General features: G+C 42.0%; 1 protein-coding gene across 1 annotated transcript in view; it reads left to right on the plus strand.

Annotated features, from left to right (window-relative positions):
- The first annotated feature begins 517 nt into the window (after positions 1–517).
- The window catches only part of LOC148020594 (F-box protein At5g52880-like), a 38528-nt gene continuing 26551 nt past the window's right edge, over positions 518–12494 (plus strand). The window contains exons 1-2 of the mRNA XM_087698376.1: positions 518–677; positions 780–905. Coding sequence (XP_087554502.1) covers positions 628–677; positions 780–905 — 176 coding nt within the window. The 5' untranslated portion in view covers positions 518–627. The remainder of the gene's footprint in view (positions 678–779; positions 906–12494) is intronic.

Below are 12494 nucleotides of genomic sequence, written 5' to 3' on the forward strand. Positions count from 1 at the left end.
CTGTGGGTAATACCGAGAGTGTTTTTTGCATCGATAGTTTTGCGCTTACCCTGTGACGAAAAGGTGGCCGGGTTTACTATTCGGGTTGGGTTTACTTTTGGTCCACTTTGGAAATCATATGAAGAATGGACTCCCCACGCCGTTCTATTGACCATGGGGCGCAAATGTCGTGTGTGACTTCCCTCAATCACCCCTCAGCAACTGTATAATAACCCGCACCCCACCGTATCCATTAATCTGAAGTACCCCCCCTCCCTCCCCTTTGTTGTCATGATGGACCTGCCTCATGCCCGGCGAAAATCGTGGGCCCCATCCACGTGCTGCGTGACCACTCAAATCATCCGACAGCCTCCCTTTTCCGGCGGACTGGGTTTCCTTTAGCGCTGGCCGGGTTTACACCCAAGACCAGGTTTACTTTCGTGGGCGGGGTTTATTTTTGGGGGTGGGATTTACCCTGAGCCAAAAGCAGGGGTCCACATCCTAGCTGCGATCCACGGCCCCGTGGCACATAGTCCTGAGGCCCCACGTGAGACAGGACGAACAATTTCTAGTAGGCGTGAAACTCAGGCGAAGGGAGAAGCAGTGATGTTCTTCTAGGCAGGCTTTTTGTACCGCATTATACGTACGATGCAGCAACGATACGAGGAGCTAGCCCTGAAATCAGCCCTCTCTCGGCGGTAACACAAGATGCCCCCGCCCCCCACCCAATCCCTTTTCTGTCCTGTTCCCTTGCCGTTGATTTTACTGATCAGGCATTTGTATTTTTATCTTTCTCGCAGCTCCGACTACGCTCAAGCGTGCAATGAACTGGCCGCGATTCTAAAAGGATGCTTCAAAGTCGCACCCAAGCGCTTGCAGGCCAACGTTTTCGAAGATGTGCGGGAGGCCATTCGTTTCGTGCCTGAGTAAGCCATTTGCTCGTTATCCTTGTTATACTGTTGTTCTTTCTATGCATCAAATGACAATTTGTAGGTGTAAGACAGATTATTCTTATTATCCTCGTTGTACTGTTGTTCTTTCTGTGCATTAAATGATAACTTGTAGGTTTAAGAGAGATTATATGCAACCGTTTGCAAGAGGTCAGGGGACCAGGGGATGTCTCTCGTGACTTGGGAAGTGCCATAGTTTGCTTGACCAGACAGGTGGCTAGAATTTACGGCAGCCTTTAAGTTGAATATGAACTGTTGGCCTGAATAGATGCTCTCATTGACCGCAACTGCTATGCTCCACTACCTCTGGTCTCGAGGACTGGGAATGAGGTGAGCTGAGAGTGGTGTTGGAGACCCCGGGAACAGCTCTGACTGTGTCATACTTGTGACGGCTCATGATACACAGTAGCAGTGCTGCAGTCCACCAAGGCTGATGACGTTGTGGCAGCAGCAGACAGAGCAAAATTAGTCCTCTAGGGTGAGCTTGTTGGAAATGAGCAAAATGCAGATCTCAGGCTGAAACACAGCTGTCCATGTGTGCTAATGATTGGGCAGGCATGTACAACCGATGATGTGAGCAGGGTGGCTGCTGATTATAATTGGGTGGCCTGATCCAGTGTTTGGAAGGCCCTCTATAGCCTGAAACAGCTTCCTAGGGCTTGGTACCAAAGGATTGATTGATTCTTCTCATAGAGTGGCTTCCATCGATCGGAACATGACCCCAACCTTTATTATAAAGTTGTGGGTGACAATTGTGTTTTAGTCATCTTATATGTAGATGACTTGATTATCACAGGGAATGAGTTGGACCTTGGGTTCCTTTGCCTCTTTCTTGGTCTGGAGATTGATCAGATGACACAAGGCATTTTCATCTTCAGCACAAGCACATCTTTGAGCTGCTTTCGGAGTTTGATATGACTGAGTGTTGGCCTATTTCTTGTCCCCATGGACCTAGAGTCCAAGTTGTTTAGTACTGGAGACCCCCTTCCTAATGTTACCAGGTAAAGGTGTCTTGTTGGATCACTAATCTGGCTTATCCATACTAGACCAGCCATCTCTTTTGTGGTGGCATTGTTGTATTCATTCATGAAGACTCCTACTCAGGCTAAACCAAAAGAACACAGAGGAATGATCAACTTTGAATGGAATTCATCACATAGTGTTCATCTTTCATCATCTTGATAGTCGTCATAGTCTTTTTGGATGGAATGACTTAGATTGGGTAGGTGATTGGAGTTGAGATGCTCCATTATAGGTTTTTCTTTCTTCCTCGGCTTGAGAGATATCTCATGGAGCAGTAAAATTTAGCCTACTATGGCCTTATCTTCTATGTAGGTTGAGTATTGTGTACTTTGTTCTATAGCTCAGGAGGTAGTTTGGCTGTGTCACTTGTTGGGGGAGATTGGCTTTTCAAAGACAGGTTCCACATAGTTGTGCGTGGATAGCCAGAGTGCCTTATCTCTGGCAAAAAACCCTATGTTTCATGCTTTTGCACAAAGCAGATGAAGGTCCTACCACTTTGTTTGAGAGCCAATTGTGGATTTTGAGTTAGCGGTGGCCTACTGGCCCATGGCACATAATGTGGTAGATCTCTTCATGAAGCCTCTTCCACAAGCTTCAATACTTCATCATACGAGATTGTTGGGCCTTCAAACACTCCCACGATGTGAGAGGGGGTGTTATTGCAATAATGAGGGCAAAGGAGATTTTGTACAAATCCATGGGTTGTTTTTCCCAAAAAGAAAAAAAAAGCATGAAATTTTTGTTATTTACTAGATCTATGAGGTGGCTTAACAAGATTGTCCTTTAGCCTAGTGGTAGGGCCATGGGCTTATACCAGAGCTCCTAGTTCAAATCCCATACCCACAAGCTTGAAAATAATATTTTAAAATTACATTTTAACCAAGATGGGTTGCGCATATCGGCACCAATTTTGGGTATTATCCTTTTCACACACGTGAATTTTGGATATTGCCTCCTTTTTTTGTGGGGCTCCTTTACATGTGGCAAGCACTCCATTGTTTGTGCATATGGGCACCAACTTTTTGGCAATTAAAAATCACATTTCTATTCAAATTTCAAAAATCCCTCTATGAATTCTTAGGCCACTATCTAATTGTTTGGAATTTTAAATTGGAAAAACCACTACCTTTTTATCAAAACCCCATTTGTAGGCCAAAGGTGGAAAAGGGAGTGGTTTAAATGTGTATACCATTGCCTCTCCCATTGGATCACGTCATAATCCACTAGTTTATGAAAGCGATTAACTCTTAAGCTAAAGGCCCTTTTTCATATTTTCCTAACATGCATAGTAACTAAAAGTTTTGAAAATGGTAAGGCAGGAAATGAGTTTCAAACAAAACTATGTCTGTAAGCGAAAGGTGGAAAAGGGAGTGGATAAAATGTACGCATCACTTCCTCTCCTATTGGTCCATGTCATAATCCACTAGTTTTTGAAAGTGATTAACTCTTAAGCTGAAGGGCCATTTTTTAAGTCCATATTTTCCCTAATGTGCATGGTAGCCAAAAGTTTCGGAATCGGCAAGGTAGAAAATGAGTTTCAAACAAGTTTCCTACATAATTAATTTTTAGGAAACGTGTGAAAAACGTTTCTTACCTATATAGTAAAAAATATGGGTCATAGAATCCATATACATGAAACATTTAAAGAAATAATCCTACTTATCCATTATCTATGTATCCAATGATCAAATTATACAATGTATACATGTAAACAATGTCAAATCTTCAAGAATTTTAAAATCACATTACGATTCATAACTATTAACATCATCATCAATGATAGTTGACACAAAATTTCAAAGAAACCTAACAGTATCAAATATTGATTTGGAGCAAGGACACATCACACACATTATAAAAATGATAAACATGAATAAAAGTGACAAAATGTCAAATAAGTCTTAAGCCTCATGAACCTTACCAAATGTTCAATGCATAAATAAAAACTACTAAAAGTCACTTCTAAATCCTATTGCAAGAATCCAAGATCTCAAGTAGATCCTCATCTTTGGCTGCAATAGTACTTGTGCTAGCTATATTACAAGTATGAGTTATTGATCTTATAGCTGGAACAAACACCATAAGCTCCTCATACAACATGGAACAAATATCCCTCTCCTCCAAAGAGATAATAGGAACATCTTTTGTCTTTGTAATGTCAAACTTGTCAACATTTACTTGCCTTCCCTCTATTGGATTCCCCTTTTGTTCCATTAACTTCAATTTACAATTGCAAAATATAAGTCTCTCTAACTAGCAATCCCAATGTTCTATTGTCGCAGATTGATAGTGTACGGACTGTTAGGAATATCGAGGTACGCTTGCAAGAGAGAAAGCGTCGCTTTTAGATCCTTTTAAGAGAAAATATCGCCTTCATGATTGGTCATGTATTTGGGGGAAAAAACGTTACTTTTTAAGCATTATCTTCAAAAAAAAATGAATAAGGTATACCTTAAAAAGGTAAGAAGCTTTTCGTACTTGTTTTTTCAGTTTTCTACCTTGGAAAACACATTTTTGTGCCATTATGTGCTTGATGAAATAGTTAGTGATTGAGACCCTAATTCACTGCCCATATTTGATAGACGGTTTTCCAAAAATTGGAAAGTCAATTGGCCTTGTTGTCCTTGAAACATCCAAAGACTAATGGATAGACTAAGAGGACATATCAGACTATGGAGGATATGTTGTGTGCATGTGATAGTTTGGCTATAATAATGGTAAGCATTCGGCTACCAACTATAGCTAGTCTATGCTTATGTATGAGTATGAGCTGAAACCACTAATTCTGTTGAGCTTGGGGGGGGGGGGGGGGGTGAAAATGTAGTATGTAGTTGATTTTCTGCATGATATGCAAGAGATGTTGACGATTGTGGGGAAAGCATTAAAACGGCCTAGAATTGTGCCACACTTTATGCTAATTAACATCGTTTTCTTGGAGAGCTCAAAGAGGGCATGTGGGTTTTACCTTAAAAGTCCCTAAGGACTCTGATTCAATGACTACCAAGGAGTACTATAAGTTATCTTTGAGGTTTTGTGGCCCTTTCTAGATTACCAAGAAGATAAGTAGCGTATCTTACAAGTTGGACTTATGTCAAGAGATTCGTGTTCATCTTGTGTTCCACGCGAGTCATTTAAAAGAATGATTAGGTCAAGGCGAACTGTTAGTTCCAATTGTGGAAGTCTTGCAGCTCAAGGATATTGCTCAATATGTTCCACTTGAATTGGTTCTTGACGGTCATGTTGGACTCTTTATTCGAAGTATTTGGTCAAGTGGAAGAACTGCTTGGAGGTAGAGGCTACTTGGGAGTCTATACATTCTTTCAAGAGTTATTTTCTTGACTTTGTTCTCAAGGATGTTGCTAAGAACAACAATCATTCATACGGGGGTTTGTGGATATAGCTTGTGTCATGTCTTGTGTGCAAGTTGAATCCTAGATGGATGTTTCAGATAGGCTGCGACAAGAGAGAGAGAGAGAGAGAGAGAGAGAGAGAGAGAGAGAGAGAGAGAGAGAGAGAGAGAGAGAGAGAGAGTCTCTCAGGAAGAGAAGAATGTCTACAAGAGAGAGTGAACCCTAGTAACCTTTAGTTTAATTAGAAAAATGATTAGTGAATGTAGCGTTCTTAGCAAACCTCTCAATCTCTCAGGAAATATTGAATCATGACCAACACAATGGTACCCTAAAAATAGGCAATGAATGCAGCCAAGTCAGCTTGGAAAATTGGGTTCACATGCCTGAAATTCTGTGCAATCTATTGTAGGTGACCGATTGCCTGGTGAAGATGTTCGTCGACTGCTGCCCACGCGTCCATAACTAGCTGCCTGACCTGACTGACCTGTCTAACTACTTTCTGTCCTTCTTGATCTGTCTACCTTGTTTGATTCACACACACACACACACACACACACACACACACACACACACACGAGTTGATCCTTTGGCTAATGCAACTTGGGGGATATAATGTAGTGGCATGTTTGGATAATCAATGAGATTATACAAATGTCATGAATGCAGCAGCTATCATCAAATGTATTAAGTAGCAGCTCTGAGTTCTTTGTTAATATCCATATTAGTATAATAAGTAGAAATTAGTCCTCTTCTTACTGAGGCAGGTCAGTGTTGTGCATGCAGTCTTGTTGGGTGAAACCAACCTTCCTTCTTGGAGAGGGTGGTATTTCCTTGATTAAGCACTTAATTATAGCAATCAGCAAATAAACATAAATTGGAATGCACAATTTACCTTAATAATCTTGGACATTGGACACCCTGTTGGCCCCAGCGTGGCACCCCTTTCGGTATTTCTTTAACTTGATTGCTAGTGGAGTGAGTACAAGTTGAGATTCACAATCTCCTTTGCTATTCCAAAAAACCTCTTTGTTGTAGCAACAATTAGCAATCAATTCGGGCCAGTTGCCCTTTGATTTTTCTCCTAGGAATTGCACAAATGGAACCACCAATTGGCCAAATGTTGCCCCAATTCACAATGGATGGCATGACATCTGAAATCCTTGTTAATTTCATGAATTTTAGGTGTTGATTTTAGTGTATGATGCTTTCTCATGTTGGTACGGGTTCCAAGTGAAAGGTGAGAAGGATCGAAGCTTGCTTGGAAGTAAGCTATGGCGAAGAGCAAGAGTAAGAAGAGAGAGACACAAATGGGAACTTCAACAGTCACAATGTGTGATCGGGCCTTTCTTTATTCAAACTGTCACTAAAAGAATAAAGAATAAAGTGACGATGACGGGCGCTCACCACCTGAAGTGAGCAGTGGTGGGTACTGTCAGTGTAGTAATACACATGCGGTTAGGCAGGGGCCTTTACCCCCAACAACCTCCCACTTAAAGGTGAATTTGCCCCAGTGAGGAGTGAAAAGAAAAAGAAAAGACAGTACAATGTACACATGTACAACAGGATGAGGAAAAACATCATCTCATCCAACGGCCATTAATCTCTTGAGGAAGGCAAAGCGCTCAGTAGTGAGGCTTTTTGTGAGCAGATCTGCAGGATTTTCGTTAGTGGAGATCTTGACAAGGTCAATAGACTTGTCCTCCACGACCCCACGTATGAAGTGATACCTCACCTCAATGTGTTTCGTCTTCGCATGGAAGACCGGATTCTTGGCTAGTTGAATACCCATAGAATCCGAATGCAGCGTAGGTATAGTATCAATCCCAAGGTCATGAACCAAACACCCCAACCATATGGCCTCCTTGCAAGCCTCAGTGGCCGCAACATACTCGGCCTCATCCAAGAAATAGCACCTCCAGTATAGGTAAAGACATAGCCGGAAGTGGACCTCCTACTATCTGCATGTCTTGCATAATCGGAGTCTGTGTAGCCCACAACTCCTGTATCGTGGCTGACATAGCAAATACATATATATGCTGTTCTTCAGATATCTCATGATACCCTTTACGGCATTTAATGCTTTTTGCCAGGTGTAGCCATATAGCATGCCACAACACCAACTGCAAAGGCAATATCTAGACGAGTGGCTATCATGGCATACATCAAACTGCTCACGGCTGATGCATAAGGGATCTTGACCATCTCGGCCCTCTACTCATCCGTCTGTGGACAATCGGATTGTGAAACCTTCACATAAGAAGGTAATGGACCGCCAATAGGCTTTTACATCCTGCATGCGGAAACGCTCAAGGACTTTATAAATGTATTTCCTTTGTGAGAGATAGAGTAGTCCTTGATGCCTGCCACGCTTAATGCGCGTACCAAGAATGTGAGAGGCCTGTCCCAAATTCTTCATCTCAAAGCTCTTCTTCAGCTGAGATTTAAGAGCATCCAGCTCATCATGAGCTTTTCCTGCTATCAGCATATCATCCACATAAAGTACTAAAATAAGCAATGAGCCATTACGGGCTTTCTTCGTGTAAAGACACGGATCCATAGCACTTCTATTGTAGCCCTGTGACTGCGTAAATGTATTAAACTTATGATATCACTTCCTAGGTGCCGGCTTCAAGCCATAAAGACTTTTCTTCAACTTACACACTAGGTGCTCCCGTCAGGTCCTGCAAAGCCCTTAGGCTGCTTCATGTATATCTCATTATGCAAATCCCCATGTAAGAATGCAGTCTTGACATCCATCTCGTACAAGTTCAAGTCAAGCTGCGCGACTAAGGCCAAAACCAAGCGTAGGGTGGTCATCTTGACCACAGGAGAAAAGACTTTATCAAAGTCAACTCCATGCTCTTGTTTAAAACCCTTAGCGACAAGTCTTGCCTTATAAGCCGGCTTGGGGTTTCCAGGGGTACTTTTCAGCTTGTACATCCATTTGCATGGCAAGGCCTTCTTACCCTGAGGTAGTGCAACTAAATCCCAAGTCATATTCTTGTGTAGGGAGTTTATCTCAAACTGTATAACCCTCTTCCAGGAGTGATTGTCACCCCTGCACATAGCCTCATCATAGGTAAGAGGCTCTTGCATCTGTAACCAAGACATAATGCATCGAGGGCTCAAAATTATTAGGTGGACGTCTATCTCTAGTAGATCATCTCACGGTAGGCTCTGCGGCCAGTCCAACACCCTGGCCATGTGTACCAATTGCTGCTGCAGGCTGTCCAACTGGCTGTGCAGGCTGTACTGAAGCACGGGGCTCCTCCTGGAATATAACCTTGCGTATCTCTACCACCTTCTCAGGCTGTCTATGCATCTTGTCTTTATGGAAGACTATATCATGGCTGTGGATGACTTTCCGTGCTTGCGGATCCCAGAGGCGGTAACCCATCTCGCCTGCATCCCCATAGCCAAGGAAAATGCATTTGACACTCTTAGGATGCAACTTAGTATGCTTGTCTTTGGGCACATGGCAAAATGCCTCACATCCAAAGACACGTAGATGCGCATAAGATGGAGGTTCCCCAGTCCCTACCTTCTCTGCAACCTGGAAATCCAAACCACTAGAAGGTGATCTATTTATAACATGCACAGGTGTATTGACTGCCTCAGCCCAAAAGCTCTGTGGTAAGCTTGCATGGCTAAGCATACTGCGTACATGCTCCTGGATGGTTCTATTCATCCGCTCAGCGAAACCATTCTGGGGTGGGGTATAGGGGGCAGTCAACTGACTCTTAATACCCCTCTCGTCACATAATTGCTCAAAAGCACATGACATATATTCTTCCCCATTGTCGGTCCTAAAGCATTTCAGCCTATGCCCAGTCTGGTTTTCAACAAATGCAAGCCATCTCTGAAACACAGCTAAGACCTCGGACTTAAGCTTAATGGGGTAAGCCTAGATTTTACGCGAAAAATTGTCAATGAACGTCACAAAATATTTTGCACCACCCATAGACTGATAGGGCATGGGCCCACAGACATCCGAATGTACTAATGCCAGGGGCTCACTTATGCGTGTCCTACCAGACTTTTTATGTGTATTCCTAGTCTGTCTGCCATAAAGATAATGCTCACATGAATCAAAACATGCGTAGTCAAGGGGCGGTAAGTACTGCAAACTAGAAAGCATTTTCATTTCTTTCAAGGACATATGACCCAAATGGGCATGCCAAAGAGATACATGTGGGATGGAACCCACTGACAAAACATGGTTAACAGAGGACCCATCAACTACAAGAGGATAAAGGCTGCCAGCTTTGGCACCTCTAGCAAGCACAAGTTTGCCTCACGGGTGATCTTCTAGGCAGAATTCCCAAATGAAACATGAAACCCAACATCATCAAGCTGCCCTACAGACATAAGATTGCGTGTAAGCGCAGGTACATGACGTACATCCTGTAACAGAAAAGTACTGCCAATAGAGAACTGCAGCCGTACATCCCCAATGCCAACAATAGCAAGTGACCTATCATCACCCAAGTGAACTGAACCAGAGACATGCCACCCTGTATGTCAGAAAGTAAGGCGTATGCCTTTTGAATTAAGGGACGGGTTGTACGAGGAACTATAGAAGTTGCAGAAAGCGGGTTTGATCTTCCTGTTCAACATACTGAATGGTGCTCACCAGTTGTGATCAGGAAGAAGAAGAATAATCAAATGTGTCTTTGTGTAGACTTTAGAGAGTTGAATAAGCAGACTATTAAAGATTACTACCCGTTGCCATTTATTGACCAAATTTTGGATCAACTAGCGGGTAGGGAAAGCTATTCGTTTATGGACTGTTTTGCAGGGTATAACCAAATGGCGATTGTTGAGCAAGACAAGCTAAAAATGACGTTTATTACAGTCTTTGGTACCTTTGCATACCATGTGATGGAATTTGGGTTGTGTAATGCACCTGGTTCGTGGCAAAGAACAGCCGACAAGACCTTTGGTGACATCTCCCCAAAGGAGCTGAAAGTATTCATTGATGATCTGCGGGCAACCACCATAAGGAAGAGAGTTGATCATTTTGCAGAAGTGTTTTGAGCGTTGCAGATAATTTTGCATAGCTCTTAACCCATAGGAGTGTATCTTTGGAGCAAGCCTGTTGAAATTTTCCAGCCAGTATATATATAACATAAAACTGAAATCAGTCCAAAACTGTTGCTAGAAACTCATTGGATGCATCCATAACTCATGTTTCTTAACTGTTATGACTATCAACCATAGAAAATCATCAATTCAGCATAAACCATAGCTAAAACTATCAATGGCATTTACTAACATGTTGTTGTCCATGGAACCAGTCGTAAACCATTGAAACTGAGTATATTCTGATCTTAAATTGATCACTTGCTGATCTGAGAACTGATCACAAAATCGTTGCAAAAATTGACCAACAATCAATGCAAAAATTGATCCCAAACGTGACCATAAATAGTTCTCAAACTGAGTCGAAACTAATTAGAGTTTTTGTCTCAAATTGAGGTAAAAAATCATATCAAACTGATCATAAATTGATGCAAAAGTATAGTTCCAGTGCCTCGGTGAAACTCATACTCATTTGCATACATCTCATAGTAACTAGTACAATAAGTAGTGACCTCATGGCAAACATACTATCAGCGTAGAACCTTGGATGTATGCTAAATACATCCAGGATCCACTACATACAAGAGCTGTCCACAACTGGGAGAGTGGAAGTGCTACCTTCCCCTTGAGCATCATGCAATACTCTGGACCCTTACTCTACTAAACCTGATTGAGCCTGAACTAAAGTCGGCTCTAATTGAAAGGTATCTAGGTCATGCAATACTCTGGACCCTTACTCTACTAAACCTGATTGAGCCTGAACTAAAGTCGGCTCTAATTGAAAGGTATCTAGGTAAAGCTGCAACAATTGAGGATGGTTTGCCAAGTCATCCTCTTCCATCCATGTGGCATCCATTGATGAATAATAATAATTTTCACCAAGTATCTCTTGGAAACTTTTCCTTTGATATTTCTTTCCTTATGTTCCAAAATCTGCTCGGGTACCAAAATCTCATCTAGCTCCTCAACCTCATACTGAATTCAGACTGATATGAAAGGCATTGTGTATCCTTCAATATGGAGGTAATTTCAACTGATATGCCACATCACAAATCTTCTCCAACACTTGAAAGGCCCCATAGTATCTCATACTCAACTTCGGATATAGTCTTTCTCTTCCTTTCATATTTTTCAGCCTTGCCTTTTCAGAATGCAGCAATACATAATCGCCCTTTGCAAACTACAAAGCACATCTATGAGGATCAACTGCCCTCTTTTGCTTTTCTTGTGATCTCTGAAGTGCATACTTTATCTTTTCATAGGCTACATCCAAGTTTTCCACATAATGGTCAGCCTTAAATATCTTATCTTTAGATTGCAAGATAGGTGGTATCGTCTTGCCACCCTCAACCACTTCAAATGGAGCTTTGCCAGTGGAACCATGCACTGTGTTCTTGTAAGCAAACTCAACTAAGGAAAATACCGCTCCCACTGTGTTTTATGGTCTAAAACATAGCACCTCAAAAGATCTAACACTATGGAAATATTCCTCAGATTGACCATTTGTCTGCGGATGGAAGGAGGATGAGAATTTCAGTGTGGTACTCAGATTCTCAAACAACCCCTTCCAAAATAAATTGGTCATTGGAGGGTCTCGATCACTAATGATCGACTCTGGCATGCCATGATACTTAAAGGTGTGCTGTAAAAACAATCGTGTCATATGATCAGCTTTTATTTTCTTTCTTATTGGAATGAAATGGGCTTGTTTGCTAAATTTGCAAAAGATAGTCCATATCCCATGATTCCTTGTAGGTATGTTAGGAAGCTCAAAAATGAAGTCCATTGCAATGCTCTGCCAAGGCCTGTCTAGAATAGGCAAGGGTTCCAATAAGCCTGAAATCTTTTGCCTATCATGCTTTACCTTCTGACATACAATGTATATCTTGACAAACTGTTCTACATAATGCCTCAAAGTTGGCCAATAAAAGAAATGCTCCATTGCCTTGACTGTGGCATCAATGCCTCTGTGTCCTGCATACGGAGCAACATGACTTTTAGTTATAACTTTGGGTCTTAACTGCTTTGTGACACACACTCGTCCATGCATTATCAGAAATCCATCTCTTAGCACAAAGTGCTTATGCCTTTGGCCATTGCACAACTGATT

Source organism: Lygodium microphyllum, chromosome 18 (genome assembly GCF_053477565.2).
Source record: "Lygodium microphyllum isolate KBCC chromosome 18, Lygodium_microphyllum_v1.1.10, whole genome shotgun sequence".
NCBI classification, from domain to species: domain Eukaryota; kingdom Viridiplantae; phylum Streptophyta; class Polypodiopsida; order Schizaeales; family Lygodiaceae; genus Lygodium; species Lygodium microphyllum.